Source organism: Octopus sinensis, linkage group LG12 (genome assembly GCF_006345805.1).
Source record: "Octopus sinensis linkage group LG12, ASM634580v1, whole genome shotgun sequence".
NCBI lineage: Eukaryota > Metazoa > Mollusca > Cephalopoda > Octopoda > Octopodidae > Octopus > Octopus sinensis.
In genome coordinates this window covers 51108723-51136222 of record NC_043008.1, presented here as the reverse complement: position 1 = coordinate 51136222, position 27500 = coordinate 51108723, and the positions used below count along the sequence as shown (strand labels likewise).

Sequence of the window (27500 nt, the reverse complement as noted above, 5' to 3'; positions counted from 1 at the left end):
CTGTTGAGGATGTTAGGCATACTTCAGCAACGAAAATCAGTGTTGTGTTGGGAACTGTGTAGCTGGCTGTCTAGTAAAGAAGTACAGAAGATCTATTTGTGCACACACAGCTAAACGTATGCACCTTACCCTCGGGTATATATATGCACATATATACATGCACACACATATATATATGTGTGTATATATATATATATATATACATATATATATATATATATGTATATATGTATTATATATATATGTATATATATATAATATATATATATATAATATATATATATGCAATACATATGCGCACACACATTACAGATTTATTGTTGACGTCAGAAGTATTTAGAAAGTTCGAGAACGTAATCTGGTTGTTTTCAAAACGATGCATCTCGAAGCTGATAAAGCTACACATAATTGCTTGCAAGTATTCAGTTACAAACTATGTGAACAGAAAAAGCCGAAGTCTACTTGTATATATAATATATATATATATATATATATATATATATATATATATATATATATATATCGTATATATGTATGCATGTAAGTATGTAATTGTTAAATACGTTTGTCATACGCGCGTGTGTGGTTGTGGTGTGTGTGTGTTTGTGTGGGCGTGTTATATATATATATATATATAGATATATATATATATATATATATATATTATATATATGATATATATATATATATATCTATATATATATATATGAATGTATATATATATTTATTATTTATATATACATATATATATTAGTCGATGGGCCAAATCCAAAAAGCGCCTTATTTATTGAGTTGGTTGCATTCCCCCCCCCCGCAACTTTAGTTTGATGGTACCATATTGTTCCTGGGTCTATGGGGATGACATTTTCCCTTGTTGTCATTCGCACAACCTGTCAGGTAATTAGGACATCAGCTTTTTATAAGTAAAGATGAGTTTCGAGGCTATAAAAAGTGGAAATATGTGATACACAGGTAACCATTGGAAATATTTGTCTATTAACACCCTAGATGTCACTGAAATGAAGGAAATATACCACTTTACCATACCCATGGTGAAGTTTTCATTTTCCATTGCCCAAAATTGGAAAATCTCCCCGCCGAGTTTGACTTTACCTTTCATTTTTTCGGGGTCTAGAAATTAAGTACCATTTGAACATCCGCTCTCCCAAAGTACCATTTGAACATCCGCTCTCCCAAAGTACCATTTGAACATCCGCTCTCTCCAAAATGGCTGCCCTTGTGGCAAATTTCGAAACCATTATAATTGAACATAAAACCAACATTAACAATGTATGTGTGCGTGTTCGTGTGTGTGTGTGTGTGTGTGTGTCTGTGCGTGTGTGTGTGTGTGTGTGTGTGTGTGGTGTGTGTGTGTGTGTGTGTGTGTGTGTGTTGTATCTTTAATAATGCTAATATTAAATGCACGAACAACTTCTACTTCACTTCTTTCTAATTCGTCAATCGATCAGCTATTTAAGCCGATGACTAATCGATTGTTTGATTAATCGGTTGGTAAATCAATCAATCAGTCTGTTGTGTTTGTCAAAGGCTTTCCATCGCCATTCGAAACCTCTTCTACGACAAGACTTCTCTACTTCAGACCAGCTTTAGGTCGGTTGCAGCACTCGAGTGCACGTCAAGAATCTTGCAAACCAAATACAAATGCAATATTTGTGTACACACACACACACACACACACACATATATATATGTGTGTAGAGAGAGGAGGAGAGGGGGAGAGAGAAAAGAGAGAGTGGGAGATATTTGCGTTACTTCCCTGTATGTATATGTATGAATATGTGTGCATGCATTCATGCATGTTTGCACACTCACACACACACACACACACACACACACGTATATGCACACTCACACATACGCACATTCAAGTGCCCATGCACATACACATACATAATTAACTAGGTTTGAGGATAGACGTCTTCGCACAGATGTGTAAATCGGTCGCTGAGCCGAGCAGATGCTAAAACTTTTGTGTAAATATTAGTGAAAAACAAAACTCTGAATTAATGAGAACCTTGCCTCTAAATCATTCAGATTTTGACCTTAGAATAATACCTGTAATTACCGGGGATCTTGGATATATAAATTGTGCGTCGTAGCATATTAAATGTCTTTTTGGTTCATATATTATTTAATAAGTCTTTTGTTTGCCGTTATAAGGTAAGGGGTGATATGGGAGAGAATTGGTAGTTATTTCTAGCAATATGAAAGCCATGTAGAGGCTTTTACTTTTCCTGGTTGGTGTGGATGGTGTTGTTATTGTTGCTGTTAGCTCTAATCGAACATAAAATTGATCAATGGCGTTTTAGTCTTGACCATCTAATTACATTTTATACCCGGTATTACAGAGTCCAACGAAGGCGCGACAGTAAATAGACTTTTATTTGAAGAGGGCGAGATGGCAGAATTCTTGGCAGACGAGCGAAAAATGCGCAGCTCCATTGTATTCGGCTTTATGGTGTGAGTTCAAATTCTGCCGAAGCCAGTTTTGCCTTTCATCATTTCGCGGTCGATAAAATAAGTGCCAGCCGAGCATTGGGGCCGACGTAATCGATTAGTTCCCTTCTCCCCAACATTTAAGTCCTTGTGGCTGTAGTAGAAAGAAATATCAGTGTTTGTGTTTACTTTCTCGACTCTGAACAAGAATTTCAGTCTTCACCTTCTCTCTATCCGCTCAGTCGAAGTCGACTCTCTGTCACTCGTTGGATCAGTGTCCTCCAGTCAGTTCTATCCTGGGCCGCTTCCTTCAAAATGGCTATGTCCATTCCGGTATCCCTCTTGATGGTGTCAAGCCAGCGGGTTCTTAGTCGGCCTCTTCTTCTCTTGCCACTGACCATTCCGAGCATGATGTCCTTCTCCAGGGATTTTCTCCGCATAATATGACCGAAATATGCCAATCTATCACCTTGGATTACATTTATTTTCACGTGTGTTACTGAGAGAAGATAAAATTGTGGACACCAGCGCTAACCCACAACCGCATCATTGGCTACAAACAGCAACAACATCACAAAATTAACAAATATGAAGATTGGTCTCAACTGCAACAGTAAGAACTGAAACCTCAGGCACTTATGGTGTCTGAGCATTAAATATTTAAGAGTATATAAAGGCGGTAGTAGCATTAGCACGCCGGACAAAATGCTTAGAGGCAATTCGTCCGTCTTTAGGTTCTGAGTTCAAATGCCACCGTGGTTTCATCTGCCTTTCATCGTTTCAGGATCGATAAAATAAGTACCAGTTGACCACTGGGGTCGATTTACCCCTCCCACGAAATGCTGGTCTTGTGTCTAAATTTGAAATCAGTGTTTATAAGTATGTATGTATGTATGTATGTATGTATGTGTACACGTGAGAGAGAGAGAGAAAGAGAGAGTATATGTGAGCATATATATATATGGAGGTATATATATATATATTTGTGTGCGTATGTGTGTATTATAATTGTCTATACTTTCCATTAAAAGCAAATTTTGGGGAAGCAGAAAATTACATACTTACAGACCTATACACGCCCACACATACACACACACACACACACACACACACACACACACACACGTTTATACATGGATTAATGCAAAATAAAAATACGTCCAGCCGACTAGGCAACCGTGCAAATAAACAAACAACCCCTTTCCCCGCAACCATTTTAATCTGCCATTATAAACCCACTGTCAACAGAAATATATTTCTAGTTGACATTGGCTAAATCAAATTTATCGATTTATTTGAATAATAATGGAGAGCAGCAGCAATATTTCATAACAAAACAACTTTACGGATCTGCATTCTTATATAGTTAAATGTTTATATGAGCGTTAAGACGAGGCATGAACACCACGACACGAATTCGGAAAGAAAATCTCTGAATCATCAGTTGTTACCATCAATCTCAGTAGGGATTCTCTCTTTGCTCTCTTTTACTCTTTTACTTGTTTCGGTCATTTGACTGTGGCCATGCTGGAGCACCGCCTTTAGTCGAGCAAATCGACCCCAGAACTTATTCTTTTGTAAGCCTAGTACTTATTCTATCGGTCTCTTTTGCCGAACCGCTAAGTTATGGGGACGTAAACACACCATCATCGGTTGTCAAGGGATGTTGGGGGGACAAACACAAACACAAAAACATACACACACGCATACATACACACACAACACACACATATACACACATATATATATATCACGTGATAACGTGACCGACCAGGCTATCAGACGTTGCTAAACACCGCTGGTCACAATGCGCTTCGCATTGCTGTAGTCTTCAAATTACGCCACCCCGCTGGCCAAGCGAGCAGGCCAACAGAAGAAAGAGAGAGAGAAAGTTGTGGCGAAAGAGTACAGCAGTGATCGCCACCTCCCCCTACCGGAGCCTCGTGGAGCTTTAGGTGTTTTTGCTCAATAAACACTCACAACGCCCGGTCTGGGAATTGAAACCGCGATCCTACGACCGCGTGTCCACTGGGCCATTGCGCCTCCACACACATATATATATACACATATACGACGGGCTTCTTTCAGTTTCCGTCTACCAAATCCACTCACAAGGCTTTGGTCGGCCCGAGGATATAGTAGAAAACACTTGCCCAAGGTGCCACGCTGTGGGACTGAACCCGGAACCATGTGGTTGGTAGGCAAGCTACTTACCACATAACCACACACTCACGTCTATATACACACACTCACGTCCATATACACACACTCACGTCTATATACACAGACACACACACACAAGGAGCTTCTGTCTACCGTATTCACACACCTTTTAATATTAAAAACAGAAATAGAACCCTATCCAGTTTTATAAGCTGTATCCTCCCAGGTCAAAATCCAGCTCATTTATTTGGTTTTCTCTCTAATTACGATGCATTTAGAGTGCATCTTTTCATATCTGTCTCCAGTTTACGCCTCATTAAGCATCATCAAAACATAAAAAGCGCAAAGTCTTGTCACGAGTTCTACCATTTTCTTCAGTAGTTCCAATCCAACAATCTTTGCGCTCCATTCTCCTGCATTCTTTCATTTGCATTTAAATTTCCTTACTTACCTCTCATCCCCCCTCTTCCCAATTTCCTCCTTCCTTCCCTCCATCTCCCTCACTCTGTCTCCCGCATTCTCTCTTTTTGCACCCCCCCGCCCCACCATTAATTCTCCTTCATTTTCTTATCTCTTATTGTCTTCCAATCGTGTCGTTTGCTACGGTGATTCTTTCAGTCTTTATTAGAATTCTTATCAATGTTTCGAGTTTTTACCTGACAGCTTTGACATAATCCCATCGGACACCTGTCTGATTAGAATACCAGGCATTCATTCAGTTTCACGTAATAGAACAAACGTTAGACACGCTACACACTTTTATACACAAAATGATGCATATACATACATATACATACATACATATTCTTTTTTCATTTATCTTTTATTTGTTTCAGTCATTTGACTGCAGCCATGCTGGAGTACCGCCTTTTAGTCGAACAATTTCGACCTCAGGACTTATTCTTTATATGCTTGGTACTTATTCTATCGGGATCTTTTGCCGAACTGCTAAGTTACGGAGATATAAACATGCCAACATCGGTCGTCGAGCGACGGCGGGTTGAGAAAACATGGACACAAAGACACACATATGAATATATACATATATATACATACACAAATATATATATATATATACACATATACGACGGGTTTGTTTCAGTTTCCATCTATCAAATCTACTCACAAGGCCTTAATCGACCCGAGGCTATAGTAGAAGACACTTGCCCAAGGCTCCACGCTGTGGGACTGAACCAAGAACCATGTGATTGGCAAGCGAGCTTCTTACTGTACTGCCACGTCTGCAACTATATATATATATATATATATATATATATATATATATATATATATATATATATACATTTATATATATATATATATATATATATATATATATATATATATATATATATATGTATATTATATATGTATATATATATATATATATATATAATTATATATATATATATAAATGCATGTATTATAGTGGCGGTGATCGTCTGCTGTTGGCGATGTAAAATATGAAGTGTTTTTACGCACCGCAAAAACGTATGGGTAAATAGCAAAGTGTTGTGGGTTCTAACGAAATATCCACCTTTAAGAGGGCGATAATGTTTTTCGTTTTGGATTTGATGAGGCTTGTGTTACGTATATGTGCGTGGGGGGGGGCTGTTTGTGTAGGTGTGTAAATATATGTTTATACATGTGTGTATATATATACATACATGTACATACATACGTATATATGTTTATGTATGAATGCATGCGCCGAAAGATACGCATACATGTTTTATTTTGCGAGTGCGTGTGCATGTGTGTTTAAATTTCTAAATAAGAATCACGAAACTACTACACTCTGCTCTTCACCACTACTTGACAACCGGTATTAGTTTGTTTATATATATAAAGGCCTTGGTCAACCCGAGGCTATAGTAGAAGACACTTGCCCAAGGTGCCACGCAGTGGGAGTGAACCCGGAACCATGTGGTTCGTAAGCAAGCTACTTATCACACAGCCTCTCCTACGCCTATGCATATATATATATATATAATACATATATATATGCGTGCATGTGCGCATGTGTGTGTGTTATATAATAGCAGAAGCGTACTTAGCGTACAAGGGCACACATACCTACTTATATACACCCAATGACATACACATTCAAAAGCATGCACACACATACACACATCAGACAATATTTAATGCGTCCACCATCTTGTTTAACTTTCTTAGGTCATGTTGTGTCAGATGTAGTTTGCTGATTAGCAAATCCGACTAACCAGATTATCGATCACAGATTATAACAAATATGCTAATCTAGACTAATTAACCTACCACCTTCTTTCTACCCGATCTAGTTTCGGACATTGTGCACTCGTTTGTTCGTCTGACAACCAGATTACAGCAGTGTATATCACCGTATTTGATGACATAGAAATGTTGAGCTGTGAAGATAGTTGCAGTTGACGGAATTTGAACCATCGATGTTTAGGCCTGGGCATTTATTACTAGTATTGCGCTGGAAGCGAAAACACAACAATGCAGTAACCCGTACAGTGAGGTTGCTCCAGCATGGTGGTCTTTAACTCTCATCGTTTCGGGGCCAATGAGATTAGTACCAGTTCAGGACTGGTATCAATGTAATCGAGTAATCCACTTCCGCAAATGGCAGGCCTTGTGATTATTGTAGAAAGAATTATAAAATGCAAAAATTTGTCCATCCCAGGGGAGCGATGGTACTCACTATTCTGAATTGCTGTGTAACTTTTGAGGTTTTGTGTAGTTCTAGTTGACCCGTTTCTTATTACTAAGAGACCCTTCTTTCAGCCTGGTACAACGCTGTTCAATTTCAGCAGCGCAAATGCAGGAAAGTAAGTTTTTAGTGCATTAAAGCGATTAAAGCTTCCGGGAGTCACAACCTATTGATATATAGATCACAGAGTGATTTTTTCTGAAATATTCTTTTTATTTATTTACGGAGATGTACTTGCATAGCAAGTGACCTGATCCGAGATCTTGTGCTGGAACGAAAACAATTGCAGCATGGAAGGTGTTTATACGCCATTTAAGAAACACACAAAAACCGTTAGATTCATTTCAAAAAAACTTTGTGCTGACAAAATTCGTGCAGCACGAAGTTTTGTCAGTGAACAGGTCGCGGTCTCAAAGCGACGAACATATTTTGACAAATTAAATTTAAATGTTGAAGTGAATCTAACGGTTTTTGTGTGTTTCTTAAATGGCTTATAAACACCTTCCACGCTGCAATTGTCTTTTTATTTAAAAAAAATTATAAAGTGTCCGTCTTATATGGTTTCAAATACGGTAAATTGTTTCATTACAGAGCTAGGAGGATGAGGATCGCGCCGGACAAAATGTTACGCGGCATTTCTTCTGTTTTTACGTTCTGAGTTCAATAGTCACCGAGGTTGACTTTGCCTTTCATCCCTTCTGAGTTGGTAATCCAGGGCCTTATTTAATCGACTTCATCCTCTCCTTAGAATTACTGTTCTTGTTACAAATTTAGAAAGAACTATATTACATTAGCGGGCGGGCGGACGGCCCGCTGACAGAATATTTAGTACGTCGGGTAAAAAGTTTAGCGACATTTCTTGCGGTATTGAGGTTGCGATTTCAAATCCAATCAAGGCCAAGTTTGCTTTCAACCCTTCGGGGTAACCAACTTGAAGTACTCGTGGAGTGCTGGGGTTGATGTAATCGACTTGCTTATTCGCCTCAAATGATTTCTGCTCTTTAAACCTGCAGGGGACAGGTATCTCGTTCAAAGGGAATATTTTCTTTACGTCAGTTATACACCTTGTTTCCAAGGCGTATAAGCAAGGGATTCTGGGACGCCTGTGTTTCGACATGGTGTGTGACGTCAACAAGCAGTACCCGGACTTCCGGTCGACGAGATAACGAAAATATAAATTGAATTTCGAACCAGAAATGTTAAGCCGAATGGTACCCGGATTAAGGTACACTAAAGGTCACGTGACCGTGATAGTATCAAACAGGATGATGGATTAAATGTTTTATCTACTATTCGGTATCGTGCAAAAAATAAATGATGTAAGAAAATATTAGATTATCGATATAATATATTGACCTTTAACGATAAAATATTCTGACGTTTGTCTAATAGAATACACGTTGGTGGATATAAAGTGAATAAAATACTCACAGTTGGTCTCTCGGCACCAGCACGTGATATTAAGCGTAGGTTCCAAGGTCATGTTTAACATGTATGTGTGTGTACATGTGGGTGTATGTACATGTATATCTATCTATCTATCTATCGATACATATTTATGTATATATATATATATGTATGTATGTATGTATGTATGTATGTATGTATGTATGTATGTATATCTATATATATCTATATAGTTGTATTTCGGAATGGGGCGGGGGCAAATAAACACATACACTATATATTCACTCTTCACTCGTTTATTACTGGTCTTATTCTACTCATGTCCATTGTCCGCAAATCTTTCGTCACACATGTGTGAACCCTTCATCGACACTTACCGTCCTCGTGTGTGTTCTTGCACCGCTTAGTCCATTCTGTCCTTCTATCATCAGTACCAGACACTGGCTCTCGTGTCTTCTGATCATAACTGATTGAACATGTTATCATGTATATTGCTTTGTCTTGGCATAAAAGCTGAGATAGAACAAATATTCTGCTCACTACCACAGATTTGTTTGACCTTAACCAGTTGAGCATGTCCCTTAGTGGCTGACGATATGTGTATCTCTGGTCACGAGCAGAAGTAGTGGGGGACATCATAGCCATGTGTTGAGAGGTATTCTTTGGGGTTTGAATAATTCACCTCTGGAAACATGGGTATTTCGTTCAACATCCTTAAACAACTCTTATTCAGAGACCTTTTCAGTGGGATGGGTTACTCGACCCGAAGAAAATTCTAACTGGGCCCCACCTGCAAGGACATGTGCTGTTTATCTTGATATGAGATCACCATGTCGCGCACATATGGTTGTGATGCATGTGCCTAGTGTACTCTTATCAGACGGGTAATCATGATGGGTATACTGGGTTTCGTATATTTTACCCTAGTGTATTTTTGATGGCATGCCCTACTCTCTCTCTCTCAATAATGATGATGATAATAATAATAATAATAATAATAATAATAATAATAATAATAATAATAATAATAATAATAATAATAATAATGAAAATGAAGACAATAATAATTATTATGATTATAATAATAATAGTCTACCAAAACAGGAGAACATTACCACAATAGTCAGCCCCATCTTCATACCATCAACGCTGGTACCAACTGCAGCAAACACATAATGTCCATAGAGCATCTATTGTAAATTATAATGTGACCACGTCATATTGGCTGCCGGATCTAATTGCAAATTTGCGGTTGAATAAATTGTGTTTGACGTTCGGCATAATAGACAAGATTCTGAGAGGGGGGAGACAAAAGATGAGGGATGGCGAATGAGAGAAGAGTTATGAGCTGGCTGAGGGATGGAGATCGATGCATGGAGTACTTGTATATATGTGTGGGGTTTGTATGAAGGCGCGTGGCCTAGTGGTGGTACGTTGTGTTACTGAGCAAAACACTTCAGTTCATATGGTTCCATTCCCCACTTTCGGTCAGAAGGGAATGGGAATGACGTCATTCGCTGCTAAACAATGCAAAAGCGCATTGTGACCAGCAGTCTGTAAGAGCACCTGATAGTCTGGTCGGTCACGTGATCACATGATATATATATATATATATATATATATATATATATACATTCTTATATTCTTTTATGGGTTCACTCATTTGACAGTGGCCATGCTGGAGCACCAGCTTTAGTAGAACAAATCGACCCCAGGACTTATTCTTTGTAAGCCTAGTACTTATTCTATTGGTCTCTTTTGCCGAACTGCTAATTACGGGGACATAAACACACCAACATCGGTTGTCAAGCGTTGGTGGGGGGACAACACACACACATACATATATATAAATACGGCGGGCTTCTTTCAGTTTCCATCTACTAAATCCACTAACAAGAATTTAGTCGACCCGAGGCTATAGAAAGAGACATTTGCCCAATGTACCACGCAGTGTGTCTGAACCTGAAACCTTGTCGTTGGGGTATAAGCTTCTTTATTCATAATATTGGCCATAAAGGCTTTACATAGAAGGGAAGCTGTGGGCTGGACATAAGCATAATGTATTTTGAAATAGCAAATGAAAATGATGATAAATGAGGGCAACAAACAACGCCCGCCGATTGCTGCTTACCCGAGGACATTGCTCTTTTATATTTCATTTACGAGGCAACAAACCTCTTACATTTTTTTATAATTCAATAACAAAAATGAGGCACTAAGCCCCTTACCATTATTTTGAACATTCATGCCCGACCAGGTTCCTCGTCTCATTCAAGCACCTAGACGATACCAAGTCGGGCCACTTTAACATAAATCTAAAAGTGCCCTCGGGGAAGGAGTTCATCACCCTGCACAGATCGGTCTCCCATATGACCTCCGCAGCCACCTGCGAAGGCCAGTCAGGGTCCTCAGTGCAAGATAGAATCCTTTCCCTCCAGCTTTTCTTTTTAAAATTCTTAACGAAGCTTTCCAGCGCCCCTCCCTTATGGAAGAGGATCACAAATTCCTCATCCTTAGCATGGGAAGGGCCTACAGTTTCTACCTTCGGTTGCACAACTCCCACCGAAGGTGCTTCAGGACACGCCAGCAGTGTGTCACAAATCGCCGGCAATGTTCTGTTTTTCTTTTTCTTCTTTTTTTTCCTTGAGCCACGGGAGAGTGGAGTTCCTCCGTGTTTTCCGGAAGATGTTCCTTCTCTCCTGTAGCCTTCGGATGCAAGCTTCTTTACCACTCAGCAACGCATGTGCGCCTATATTTGTAAAAGAAAAGAAAAAAAGAAGAGAATAGTTTATATTAAATGAAATTAAATCTTCCTTCGTCTGCTAACTGATATATTTTTGTTTGTTTGTTTCAGGATGAGAAGAATCAAATTATGACTACAAATGTCTGGCTTAGACAGGTGAGAATCTTCTTTGTTTATTGTCATTTTTTAATGTTTTGTTTCCAAATTTTTTTTTACCCCACCAGTGCATCAGTATGTCAAAGTTCAAAGTTCATAAGTTCATGACCTGAAACACACTAAGAATAACCCGCAAGGAGATAACAAATCTGCTCGGCGTTCATTTAATTGTAAACATGTCCAAAGCTCGATGAAATATTTACGTATATTATCCTCGGCTTTTGCATTCCAGCCATGACCAACCATCCTGTTTTTAAATTTTAATGTCTCAAAAACTACACTATTCAATGTAGACATAATTCCTTTTAAACAGAAGTGTAATATTTGAGGGAGATCTTGGTTGCTATTTCTTGCAGTTCGAATGAACATACTGAGGGAATGAAATTGATAAGAAATAAATTTCTACGATAGGGATGCTGCAGCCGGATAAACGGTCGGTGGGTTTGGTTCTTTTCATTGAGTTAGATTAAACTCGAGAGAGAGAGAGAGAGAGGAGAGAGAGAGAGAGAGAGAGAGAAACGGGTGATTGCGTTAGGGACTAAGTATGGATGCGGTTCTAATGGGGAGTTAAGAAGGAAGGGAGCGGACATGGCGATTGTTGATGTGTATCTGAGTACTCGGACGGGTATAAAGATGTGCATGGATATGCACTTTTTATTACCTTCTATCTGATGCAGTTTTAGACTACCTTCCGTAAGTTTCCAAACGAATTAGGCGAGTGATGTGTAGTGTCTCTTGTTAATGTTTTTAAACAATATAGAGTGGTTTCGATGTCGACTTCTGACGCATTCGGCTGTCGCACAATTATATACAAATGCGTCTGCCAGAGTTCTAACTATATATTTGTATATTACGTTCTTACGAATGCCTTCATGAGTAAACTGGTGAAAACAAAACACTGCTTTGAGTATGCCTTCTCACAATGACTGAAATCACAATAAGAGCTTACCATATAACTTCTATAAGCATTCTTACCATATAAGCATTCTATAACTTGGGTGAATGATAGCTATTGCACTCTTACCATTTTACTACGAGCGTAAAAATATGCAGAAACAAAGATTTTGAAATACATAGAGAAAGGTAGATAAACAGATAGATAGATAGATAGATAGATAGATAGATAGATATATAGATAGATAGATAGATAGATAGATTGATTGATTGATTGATTGAGAGGCAGATATACAATTGTACAAATATAGAGAGGAGGAGGGAGAGAAAAAATGAGAATAGGGAGAAAGAAGGACAGATGGATCGACATATACGTATATATAAATGCGTGTATATATATATTATATATATATATATATATATATATATATATTATATATATATATATACAGAGATAAAGAGAGGGGGTAAATAGGTAGACAGTTAGATACATAGAGATATAGATAAGCGGAATCATAACTGCAGGGAGTTTGTATAGTGATGCTACTGTGAACTATTCACTCACAACTTGCACTTAGTAGGACAAAATTGTTACTTAACATCAAACCTACAAATTCTTCAGGCATTCCGTTTGTGCATCTCTATGCGCGTGCATGTGTATGTGCTCACAAGCACATAGTGTACGTGTGTGTGTGTGTGTGTGAGCCCGGCTGTGATCTCCTTCGATCTTTCAGTGCGAAAATGTTTTGTTTTCTAACACACGTATTTTTCCGAGATGAAACACAAAGAATAATGATTTGAACTTCTCGATGTCATTAAAATGACAACTTACCATTAGGAACGAGAGAAATTGGTAGGTCATACTGTCAATCCCTAATGTAAAACCACAGTTGGAAACCACTCAAAGACTGTGGGGAAACAAGGAAGCATTTCTGGAGATGGTTTTTGTAAAACTTTTTATCTTAATAATTAATCTGGATGAAATAACATTGAGGGGAAAATATGGAAGAGAAAGTGAAATAATGGCCGATGATGAATTCCAGAATGAACAATTATTGGTGAGTGGGGTCTGGTGAGATGGATGTGAAATTATCGTAAAGTGTTATCTCATGTGTATGAATGAAGCTGATTTGAGCCAATTTATCGTATAAATACAAGTATATGTGTGTATGTGTATACGTGTGTTTGTATGTGTGTGTACATGTACTCTCTTTTCCCCTTTTACTCTTGTTCCTGTATCAGTCATTTGACTGCGGCCATGCTGGACCATCTGCTTTGAGTCGAGCAAATCGACCCCGGGGCTTATTCTTTGTAAGCCTAGTACTTATTATATCGGTGACTTATGCCGAACCGCTAAGTTACGGGAACGTAAACACACCAGCATCGGTTGTCAAGCGATGTTGGGGAGGGAAACACGGACATACATATATACACATACATACAAATATATATATATATATATATATATATATATATATATACATATATACGACAGGCTTCTTTCAGTTTCCGTCTACCAAATCCACTCACAAGGGTTTGGTCAGCCCGTGGCTATAGTTGAAGACACTTGCCCAAGATGCCACGCAGTGGGACTGAGCCCGGAACCATGTGGTTAGTAAGCAAGCTACTTACCACACAGCTACTCCTGCGCCTTTGTGTGTATGTTTACATATGTATGTGTATGTATATAAATATATATATATACATATACATATATATATATATACACATATATATATATATATATATATATACATATCAACTTACAACGCACAAACATATCCACATATGGTGGTGCGTGGGCACTCGTGTATGTGTGTGTGTGTATGTGTGTGTGTATGTGTATGTCTGTTTGAAAAAAATCTGGTTGAATCATAAAAGGTCAGTACATTCTTATAGAACATGAACTTATTTGTGTGTGTATGGGAAAGCTGGTACCGATGGAGATAACGAGAAAGCTCCTGCGTTTGTTCGTAGCTCTAATTGTAAGAAACAACAGCTAAATCTCGCTCGAATCTCATGGTGTTGTCTTTAAAGTAGACAACAGAACAATCAGATAACGTAGACTAAGATACTTTTAAAGAAAACTGGATGGTCACGGGGGAATGCATTTGACTGTAGTGCTACAAAATTAGGATTGTTCTACGTCTACACAATCATCTCAGCATTAATTTTAATCAAAATTGAAATAATGAAAGTAAATTAGGGCTCTAATGAACCGCCAAACATTTTGAAATTCCAGTCGACAATTTGTTACAGACGCAATTTCTAAATGATTTTTTTTCTAATTTTATCACAAGCCCAGAAATTCAGCGGAAAGGAGACTTCAAATGTATCGAATCCGTTGACCAACTGGTATTTATTTAATCGACCTTGAAAGAATGAAATGTAAATATGGATCATCTCGACAGAATTTGAACTCAAATCATAACGGCATTTTGCCCGGCGTGCTAACGACTCGGCCGCCTCACCGCCTTAATTTTACAAGCATTATCGGTTTCAAATTTTGATACGAGACCAGCAATTTCGGGGCACCAGTTAAGTCAATTACATCAACCCTCAATGAACAACTGGTATATATTTCATAAACACGGAAAGATAAAACGCAAATATGACCTCGGTAGAATTTGAATTGAAAATGTAAAGAACCCCTAAAATTCCTTGTCTGACTTGCTCACAGTTTCTAAATATTAATAACATGTAACTAATTAATGTAGAAGTCAAATACAGTTTTAAAATATATCGTTGGATAAATGGTTTCAAATTTTACAACAATGCAGCAATTTTGGGGAGGGGATGAGTCGATTACATAGACCCCAGTACTAAACTGGTACATACTTTATCAACCTCGAGAGGATGAAAGGCAAAGTCGACCTCGGCGGAATTTGAACTCAAAACGTAGCGACGGGCAAAATACTGGTATGTATTTCATCGAGCGCCCTAACGATCCTGCCAGCTTGCCGCCTTTATATTGTTACATATAATGGCAGGTAAAAACTACTCAGGGATGCATATATCCAAAAGATTATCAGTCAATTCGGAACTATAATACGTGATGTAGAAAACCAGTTCATTTTAGAGTAAATAAGCTTATACTCATTTCACGAGAACGATCATTATTCTCGAAAATAAACGCACAGTAGAGACAACGTCAGTTTAATTACATAGAATTTATTGAATGTGGAATAAAGCAACCTTTACCTTTTATCGTGCACATGTTCCAGTCATTGCACTGCAGCCATTCTGGGGCACCAGTATCAAGTATTTACTCGAACAAATCGAATCCATTATTTAAGTGTTTCTAATATATAACACTTATCATTCTTGTCATAATTATGTCGTAGACATATGTTGCGAGTACGTTAACAAACCAACATCGGTTGTCAAGTAGTGGTGGTGGTGGGGGGGACAAACGCTAACGCAAACGCAAAGACAAACACGAGTGCTCAAACACACACACACATACATACATACATATAAATATATATATATATATATATATATATATATATGTATGTATGTATGTATGTATGTATGTATTTATACGACGAGCTTCTTTCAGTTTCCTCTTACCAAATCCACTCACGAGCCTTTGGCCAGATTCGGATCTATAGTAAAAGGCACTTGCCCAAGATGCACTGCAGTGGCACTGAACCCAAAACCTTGTAGTTGTGGACCATTTCTTAGATGTATGAAAGTAAGAAAAAAAACCCAGCTATTTAATGACTGGATTTAATAAAAAAACGGAACTATCATCGAATCAAATTTGCCACACATATAAATAAATGAATAAATGAATAAATGAATAAAAACACAAATCACTTGTCTTCACATAGGCATAACAATAAATAGTTTGTTTTCGTCGTGATATTATGACGACTTACCATGTTATGAAAAAATATTTCAGGTAACATGAACTTATGAAATGAAATGTTTTTAAGTGAAACTTAATTGACATACAATGCTGGTGGAGATCCTGATATGTATATATATATATATATATATATATATATATATATATATATATATATATATATATATATGTTTATATATATATATGTGTATATATATTAATGTATACACATAAATAGTATGATGTAAGTATATTCTATGTGCAATTTATCATTATGCCAAGTCATTATTTTCTCATAAAAATCATGTTAGCTTTCTATGTAACAGCATACATATTTTTGAGTATATATAAACAAAATTATATGTATAGATACATGCATATATATATATATATGCATGTATCTATACATATATAGATATGTAGGTATATATATGTATATATATATATATATACAGTTATATATACATACATACATCCATACATATATATATATAAACATATATATATAATATATATATATATATGCATATATATATATATATATATATAATATATATATATATATATAGGTATGTATGCTCACATATCTATATACGCACGAATATATGTGTACGTATATGTATAGATAATTATACATATACACACACTGTCGTACGTATATATGTTGACATATGTATATGAATATATATATATGTGTGTATATATGTTTGTATATATATATGTATATATATAAAGTGTTTAATGTATGTGAGTGTGAGTGTAAGCGTATGTGTGAGTGTATATTTTATGTATACGTATATTTATTATACATGTTGTCTCCTCAGGTGCACTTTCACTGCTTGGTTTGTTTGTTAGTAATATTGGAATGTTTGTTAAATGCTTGCCTATGTTTAAAGCATCGTTGCATATATGCATGCTTGTCATCTCTATATAACTGTCTACATACATGGAATCTTACATACATACATAAATACATACTTGCATATATATAAGCCTGCATGTATATGTCTATATATATATATGTCTGTATATATATATATATATATAGGTATGCGTACACACACATAGCAATCCTTGAACACAAATACGCACATATATACACATTTACTGCACATTTCAAATTTTCTCTTAATATGTTATGATATAATTTATTGTGGTTTTATCTGCATATATAACTTACTCCCACCCATTCTTTTATGCAAATGCGATCAGCTGCATGCCTCTTTGATTAATTTTAAACATGGACCCATGTTAAACTGTTTCTCAAGTTTCGCTAACACGACATACTGACGGACACAGTAGCTGCATCCTTGGTACAGTTGCACAGTCACATATTCACCGTTTAACATCATATGTATTCCGTCGCCGCTCATTTATTTGTTACAATTGCAAAAATATTTCTTATAGGCGAAGGTATATATATAAAACAATGACTTTCATGTAAAATATTTAGTTTCTTCTGCTTTTTCTTCACACTTTGAAAAATATTCCGTTGAAAAATCATGTCACTTTTTATTCGAAAATATTTATGCCAACTCAGCATTATGGCGTTAATGCGTTGAGTACATCGTCTTAAACTGTGCTTCTTCTCTTGCTTTGAACGAGAACATGCAACTCCTAAAACAATTTGTGTGAAAGTGTGTTTGTGTGTGAGTATATATATATATATATTATCTATCTATCTATCTATCTATCTATCTATCTATCTATCTATCTATCTATCTATCTATCTATCTATCTATCTATCTATATATATATATATATATATATATATATATATCTTACTATTATCTATCGATCTACATATCTATCTATCTGTCTCTGAATCTATCTATCTATCTATCTATCTATCTATCTTCTATCTATCTATCTATCTATCTATCTATCTATCTATCTATCTATCTATCTTTCTATCTATCTGTCTGTGTCCTGTCTATGTATCTATCTATCTATCTATCTATCTTCTATCTATCTATCTATCTATCTTTCTATCTATCTGTCTGTGTCCTGTCTATGTATCTATCTATCTATTATCTATCTATCTATCATCTATCTATCTATCTATCTATCTGTCTGTGTCCTGTCTATGTATCTATCTATCTATCTATCTATCTATCTATCTATCTATCTATCTATCTATCTATCTATCTATCTTTCTATCTATCTGTCTGTGTCCTGTCTATGTATCTATCTCTCTCTTATATATTTATATATATATATATTATATATATATATATATATATATATATATATATAAGATAAATAGATAGATAGATAGAGAGATAGATAGAGAGATAAATAATAGCTAGATAGATAGATATACAGATAGATAGATGTGTGTGTGTATTTATTTGTATATGTATTTGTACATATATATATATGTATTATACTCTATGCGTCCTTTTCTGCTTTTAAGTTGGTATAACGTGTGCGTATGTGCGTGTGAATAGGGGAAGGATTTAGCATCTATTTCTAAAATGGTTTTATCCCCGCCGCCACCAACGGCTCAGTGATTCGCTTGAGAAACGGTATTAATGTGTCATTTATTAATTGCTTTTCGAAACCAGATCGATAGTTTTACGAAAATATGTTCGTCTGCTAATCCGCCTGATTATATTATCTGGGATTTTTGAAGAATGAGTCACACAGGAATCCAAGACCGGTGCCGTATTGGCTTTTGGACATTATACATGAAAAATCCTCTGATTATACCAAGAACTAAATATTTCCTGCATTAGGAGAGACAGAAACGACGCAGCTGGTTCTTGGCGCATTTTACCAACAGTTTGAGAAATAGCAGTCAGATCCTTATATTATAGTCTTACTCTCTTTTTGTTTTAAGTTGGACATTGTGGAATGTAGTCTCAGATATACTTATCCCGAACAATACAAAACGAAGGCCGGGAACTTATATAGTTCAGTTAATCTTTTATTGAACCCGAAAGGATGAAAAGTAAAGACGGCCTCGGCGTAATTTGAACTCAGCTCGTAAAGACGGACGGTAAGTCGTTCAGCATTTTATCCGGCGCGTTAACGATTCTGCCGACTCGAGCGTGGCGGTGATTAATGACTGACACAAATTAAAGATAAAAGATAATAGATATACAGAAACTGGGCTTCCATACAATTTCCGTCTACCAACCACAGGCCGACAAATGAAAAGGCATACTCTTTACACTTTAGCTTGTTTTAGTTACTTGACTGCGGCTGTGCTGGAGCACCGCCTTAAAGGGATTTAGTCGAAGAAATCGACCCCAGGACTTATTCTTTGTAAGCCTAGTCTTGTGGTTGCAGTGCAAGCGTCACAATCACACAGCTATTCCGACATCTTAAGAAATGTCTAGCTCTACGTTTATCGGAAACAATATCTTCTATATTGTTTATCTTAATGAGGAAAAAAAAAGCCTCTTCGTTATCTCACTGGCATTATTACATTACACAAAAGTTATTAACGCAAAAAAATAATCAATATGGATTCCAATGTTTGCTAAACAACCTGACGAACTGCATATTGTGCAACAAGGCATGTGGAGCAGAATTTAGCTTTCTGTTTATCAACACAGTTACCGTCCCAGATTGCAATAATACAGACAGAGTGGAAGGAAGTTGGATCGGTAGAATCAATACGGCAACGGACAGGATGAAGGTTGTCTTGTAGGATTGAGGATGGTTACAATTAACAAGAAAATGGTAGTGCATTGGTAGACTTGATACAGCTTACTAATAAAATGGTGGTGGATTAATTAGAATTAGAATTGCTTGAGTTACCAATATATTGGAGGTAGAATGGCAGAATTCTCTTAGAAGACATATATAAATTTGTGTATGTGTGTGTGTATGAATGTATGTATTTATTTATGAAAGAGTGTATATGCACTTTTATCCCCGCTACATTATATATATACATATATGTAGGTGTATATATATGTATAAATATGTTTGTGTGTGTGCGCCTGTGTGTGCACGCTCGCGCCTGTGTGCGTGTGCGTATGTGTATGTTTGTATACATGCATGTGTGTATTTATGTGAGTATATACTCTTTACTCTTCTGCTTGTTTCAGTTTCTTGACTATGGCTGTGCTAGAGCACCCCTTAAAGGGATTTAGTAGAAGAAATCTACCCCAGGACTTATTCTTTGAAAGCCTAGTACTTATTCTATTGGTCTTATTCTCTTTTGCCGAACCATTAAGTTACTGGGACGTAAACGAACCAGTATCGGTTATCAAGCGATGGTGGTGGGGGACAAACAGACACAAAGAGACATAGATGAAGTTATATATATATATATATATATATACATATATGTATATATGTATACAACGGGCTTCTTTCAATTTCCCTCTACTAAATCCACTCACAAAGCTTTGGCCAGCCCGAAACTATAGTAGAAGAAACTTGCCCAAGATACCACGCAGTGGGACCGAACCTGGAGCCATATGGTCGGGAAGCAAGCTTCTTACCACACAGCCACGCGTTTTCGTAAAATACCTTCAAACTACTTTACTGCATTTAGTTTGGGTCTGTGTAATTTGCTGAAGTGAGGTCAGGTTTTCCCCTCGTCCTGCTGATCTGAAATAAAAAATATGAACGATTGGGCTATTGAGGATCGATTCAATCGAATGTACAGGGCCCAACCCTTCACTTCACCAAAAAAAAGAAAACTTGATGCGGCCTCGTGCCAATAATACAAATTAGCTGTATACAATTATTTCAAATGCTACTTCGGAAATTAATTCCAAAATATGCTACTTAACTCGGAAAACGATGTAAAATGAAGAAACGTTTTTTCGACATTAATGGCTTACATCCGTTTTAGTAAATGGTTTATACATATTCCCACATGTATTTAATTTGATTATCCACTTAAGTATTGATTCTAACGTTGTTTTTTTAAAACTTTAATGCTTTTAAATATGTTTGCTGAGATCGTGGTGAAGTCGGACATTAGTTACTGACCAGCCATTGGTCAATGAAACAGAGATACAGATAAACCGAGTAAGACTGATAGAAATGAAGATAACTGGTTATAGACCTTTTTCATCATGGCTGACTTGAGGATAATCAACAATGGCGGCGACAAAAACAATAACAATAACAAGCAAAAGAACAATGATAACAAAGGCAATAACAACAACTGTGCTGTCTAAAGGCGAACCGATATTGATGGACGCATTTTCTAGAATAGTCCAAATACCTGAACATCTCTGTTACTGTTCTGCGAGGGACTAACAGTCTTTTAGTAGCTTGGTAACGTCTGGCATTTTGACGAATCGAATAATCCTAAGTAAACATGATATATATCATATCTATATTGATTTTGTATTGATTTAGTAGCATTTTGCCGATTCCATGGCACAGACAACGGCAGGTCTTGAACATCAAAGACGAACGTCAGATATCAAATAAAACAAGTAATTCCTCGTATATTTAGCTATGTTGGAGGAGGAGGAGAACAAACACGCTCCTGTAAGGAATGGCTAATTGAGATTGTGTTTCGATAAAAGTACTGGTTGCTGTGCAACACAAAAGGACATTTTCCAGGCATGAGCGTGAGATGTCTGAAAAAAACAAACAAAAAGGAAGAAAGGATGAAGAGAGGGAGAGAACGAGGAGAGTGAAAGATAGATAGATAGACAGATAGACAGATAGACAGATAGACAGACAGACAGACAGGCAGATGGATGTATAGATAAATAAGATAGATTGATAAGATAGATAGATAAATAACTAGGCAGATAGAGAGGGAGAGAGAGATAGAGAAAGAGAGAGAGAGAGAGAGAGGCGTATATACAAAACGACAGACAGAAGATAGATAGCTAGACAGATAGATAGATAGATAGATAAAGGACAGACAAACGGATAGATAGATAGATAGATAGATAGATAGATAGATAGATAGATAGATCGATAGATAGATAGATAGATAGATAATTAGAGAGATAGACAGAGAGACAAGCAGCTGGATGTATAGACAGATAAGATAGCTTGATAATATAGATAGATAAATAACTAGATGGATAGAGAGGGAGAGAGAGAGAGAGAGAGAGAGAGAGGCGTACATACAGACAGTCAGACAGACAGATAGATAGATAGATAGATAGATAGATAGATAGATAGATAGATAGATAGATAGATAGATAGATAGATAGATAGATAGATGGAATTTTTTGCCATCAACTTCTAAACTCAAAGGCGGCTTGCAGTTATTTTCTTTGAATACTAACGCCAACCAATTCTTCGTCATGAGACGAGTAAATAAGGCAGAAACGAAGCAGCCATTTCGAAAATAGTGGATTTCTAAGTGAAATCCGGCGAGTAAAACTGATAATTCTCTCTTAGAGTTAGTCAAATAGCCAAATAAGTATTTTGTAGATAGCACAAGGAAAGATTCTGTTTACTTCTGCAAAATAACAAACGTGTTGCTTGAAGTAAAGCGGGAGACAGGATGTTATGTAGGAATGTAACGTAGAAGCAATATGGACGAAAGGTTTGGAAGTTTGTTTCGTAATCACCAGTTCCCGGGATCGGTCCTACTACGTGATATCATGAGTAAACATAGTTTTATATAGCTTCGAGTCACCCCCAGATATTGTGAACGAAATTAGGTTAACAAGAATTTTATAGAAGCCCATCTATAATCGTGTAACTGTTATTCAAAATTACAACCATGTGAAAATCCGAGATCTTATTTGCATTCCATTCGTTCGGGCTCAACGAAAAAAGGGTTGTTTGAGCACTAGGGTCCTTATACGCCTCTCTGCAAATTTCAGATCCCGTCCTGTGGCTACAGCAGAAAGCATCATTATTTCTTTTATCATCATCATCACCATCGTCGTCGTCGTCATCATCATCATCATCATCATCATCATCATCATCATTACTGTTGTTTCAGTTGCATATATGTAATTGCATAAGCCAAAGTACGTATGCACACACAAACACACACAGACCCACACAGACACACGCACACACACAAAAACACGCAGACACACGCACACATACACACACACACAAACCTACACGCAAACTTATATACATATTTTATGCGTGTATATGCATTACATGTGTGTCTGTGTGTATATGTGTGTGGATAGATTTCTGAATATATATAATATAGTGCAATATAATATAATATAATACATGTGTCTGTGTATGTGTGTATATATATATATATATATATATATATATATATGTGGGGGGGTGGGGGTGTATGTGTGTGTGTGTATGTGTGTGTGTGTGTGCGTGTGTTTGTGTGTGTGTGTGTGTGCATATATAAGCATACATAGATAATCAAACACACACACACATACACACAAGACAACACATAGGCACATTAATGGAGGAAGACAAGACTGTTTAACAAAGTTCTAACGTCAAAAAACCGCAAATGGAACTTGTTTCATTAAGAAAGAGAGTCAAAGTTTTATTTTAGAATTCACCACCGCCGCCGCCACCACATCCACTGCAACCGCCACTGCTGCAACCATAGACCCTGCAGCGTGTAGATTCCACAAAATAATTATAGATCTACTCAAAAGAACATATCCCACTAAGCAACATAGCAGAAATATAACATTAATTACAGGCTAAAAATAGTCCAGTTCATACAAAAAAGCAGAGACGGCCTGAAACACAACGCACTGAAACCACACACACACACACAATTGAAATAATAAAACTGAGCATCAACCGACCAAAGCAAACACAGGGGAAAAAATACGAATTTAAAACAAGCAATAACAATCGAGAGATGAAGTGAAAACTGGCCAATATTTGTATCCGACATTAACCTATAAAATTTACACATAAAACTGTATATAGCGTTATGTAATCTACAATAGTAACAGTAAGGAGAGCAGCAAAGACAACAGCAGCAAAGACAACAGCAGCAACAGCAGCAAGAGCAACAGCAGCAGCAACAGCAGCAACCTCAGCGGTCAGTCTGCATCCTGCGTCGCAATAACTAACTCGAATATTATACCCACACTGTCTTTACGATCTGAGTTCAAATTTCACCAAGGTCGACTTGCCTTTCATCCTTTCGGGGGTCGATGAATTAAGTACCTATTTCTTTATTAGCCACAAGGGGCTAAACAGAGAGGGGACAAACAAGGGCACACATAGGTATTAAGTCGATTACATCGAACCCAGTGCGTAACTGGTACTTATTTAATCGACCCCGAAAGGACGAAAGGCAAAGTCGACCTCGGCGGAATTTGAACTCAAAACGTAGCGGCAGACGAAATACGTATTTCTTTACTACCCACAAGGGGCTAAACACAGAGGGGACAAACAAGGTCAGACAAACGGATTAAGTCGATTACATCGAACCCAGTGCGTAACTGGTACTTATTTAATCGACCCCGAAAGGATTAAAGGCAAAGTCGACCTCGGCGGAATTTGAACTCAGAACGTCGCGGCAGACGAAATACTTCTAAATTAAGTACCATTTGCGTACTAGGATCGATCTAATCGACTGATCCCCTCACCAAAAAATTCGGGCCTTGACCTAGAGTAGAAAAGAATACGCCCACACTGACCGATTCCTTGCATCCATGGATACTACCAGCAAAACCTCAGCGTGCACATCGTTTTCCACTCAATAGAGAGCGTTGCACATGTTCAGACTATCACATGACACCCCATACAAAACGTCACTGCCTGATTAGGGTGCAATCTGGTCTTTAGCAGACGACCGTAGGGTAGAACTAGAAACATATGATTACAGGGTCACACAATGTGGTTTGGCTGGCAAATGTTCGCCCACAAATGTCTCAAGGCTATGAAACAGCAATGTCAACAACAAAACCAAAATAAATATTTGTTTATTTGAAGAAAAGTCAAGTATTTTGTATAAGAAAAAATTATTGGATTAAGATAATAGCATTATCATAATCCAGTTACAAATCTATTGTTAAGAACAACTTATGATATTTAACAATTATAACGAAGACCTGGATACGCCTGATTATATTTACTACAAGCATACATATACACAAACACACGTATTTATGCATACATAATAGTATATATATGTGTGTGTGTGAATATATAGAATATATGCTTACCCGCCATTTCAAGGTTAAAACGATGCAAGGAAACACACTGTGACCAGCGGTATATAACATCGGATACTCTGACACTCTGGTTGATACAGTGATACATATGCATGCACGTATATATATATATATACTCTTTTTTACTCTTTTACTCAGTCATTTGACTGCGGCCATGCTGGAGCACCGCCTTTAGTCGAGCAAATCGACCCCAGTACTTATTCTTTGTAAGCCCAGTATTTATTCTATCGGTTTCTTTTGCCAAACCGCCAAGTGACGGGAACGTAAACACACCAGCATCGGTTGTCAAGCAATGCTAGGGGACAAACACACACATACATATATATATATACATATATACGACAGGCTTCTTTCAGTTTCCATCTACCAAATTCACTCACAAGGCATTGGTCGGCCCGGGGCTATAGCAGAAGACACTTGCCCAAGTTGCCACGCAGTGGGACTGAACCCGGAACCATGTGGTTGGTTAGCAAGCTACTTACCACTCAGCCACTCCTGCGCCTGTATATATATATACATAATATATGTATGTAAATGGGTAACAAAGATGTACAGGTGTCAATTACGGCTGTTTCAAGCGGTGTCTATAATTGATTAATGAAAACATTGCATCAAGTTGAAAAGAACCGTTCTTGACGTTGTATGCATTTTTGATGTAAATATATTTTTAAAAAAATGATTATATCCTTTATATTTAGAATCTATATCTGTTTTCTCTCTGTCCTCTCATTTCTCTCTTTGTCTCTTTATATATATCTATCTGTATGGCCGCAGTTGTCATATATATATATAATATTAAATTAGAGATAAAATATAATATAATATTTTACTATAAAATTGGATTCAATCCTAAATCTGATTTTTCCCTGTAAGTTTGGATTTATTCCCTAATATTTTATTATACATATATATATACCGTTGACTAGCAACGTTTGATATATAAACACACAGACATACACATAAGAATATAATGAGAGAGAGAGAGAGAGAGAGAGAGATGGGAAGAGAGAGTGAGCTCAAGCCATCTAGTTGACTCACATTATTCTGAGTCACTTTAGAATGGTCAAACTGCAGCCGGTAGGACTTCGTGACGAAAAATTAGCAACAGTTTATTTCTTAGTTCTATGACCCACCCGTTGACGGGCCATGTCATATTCGACCCGCTTCAGGTTGAAGATTGCCCTCCCTGCTCATGATATTAGCATTATTGCTGCTTAGCCCTAAGCTATTCTTGACTGACCAACTCTATGGACCAATGTGTTTCAACCCTGAATATCCCGATTGTATAATTCTGTTTTATGTATCCTTCATCAATATACTCTTCTATATTTAAAATAGTTTATTGTTATTTGAAGTAAATGTGTCTGCTCTTTCTCACTAGTCGATATACTACACAAAAGCTCTCCCATTTGCTACTATTAATCCGCTTTAAGAAAGTGTTGTGTCAGATAATATCAGTTTCTAATTAAAATAAATGAACATCATTCACTCAAATCACGTGATGTCTCGGAACTTTTGGCAGGAAATGTTTTATCGTTTTGTATCTTGTGTTTTGTAGTTTAAGTATTTTTTTCTAAATATTCAACAGAAAGCTGAGCTAAACTCGTTGCTATAGTTCCTAATCTTATGGGCCAATGCCCTGACAGAGAAAACCTTTGCATATAGATGTTCCACTCGTCACCATCCCTTGATATTCTACATATATAGATGCGTCTCAATTGATATCTCTTGTCGTATAATTTCAAGGACGTTTTGTCTTTATATATCTTGTTAGCCATACGAATAAGTTAAACCACCATCGTTTATTTAGCTACCAATGTGTAATTACTAATATGTACACACTGCCAATACGAACTGCTAATGCACTATTTGTCCTGATATAATATTTCTTATGGAGTTGCTTTCTTAAAAACGCAATAAATATCCGTGAAAGATGAAAACTGATCCCAGCAGCGCCAGGTGCAAGACAATAAGAAATGTTATCTCAGGACAAATACTGCAGCAACACGCATGTCAAAGGTGTATATACATTAAATATGATACATAGATATC

At 36.9% G+C, this 27500-nt stretch overlaps 1 protein-coding gene and 1 long non-coding RNA gene across 3 annotated transcripts in view; both read left to right on the top strand.

Moving 5' to 3' along the window:
- Nucleotides 1-9863, top strand: part of LOC118765631 — a 16473-nt gene extending 6610 nt beyond the window's left edge. Inside the window, exon 3 of the long non-coding RNA XR_005001494.1 lies at nucleotides 9853-9863. This is a non-coding gene — a long non-coding RNA (uncharacterized LOC118765631). The remainder of the gene's footprint in view (nucleotides 1-9852) is intronic.
- Nucleotides 1-27500, top strand: part of LOC115217980 (acetylcholine receptor subunit alpha-like) — a 196630-nt gene that overhangs the window by 50538 nt on the left and 118592 nt on the right. For both annotated transcript variants that reach the window (XM_029787718.2, XM_029787716.2), the window contains exon 3: nucleotides 11580-11624. In XM_029787718.2, the coding sequence (XP_029643578.1) occupies nucleotides 11580-11624 (45 nt within the window). The remainder of the gene's footprint in view (nucleotides 1-11579; nucleotides 11625-27500) is intronic.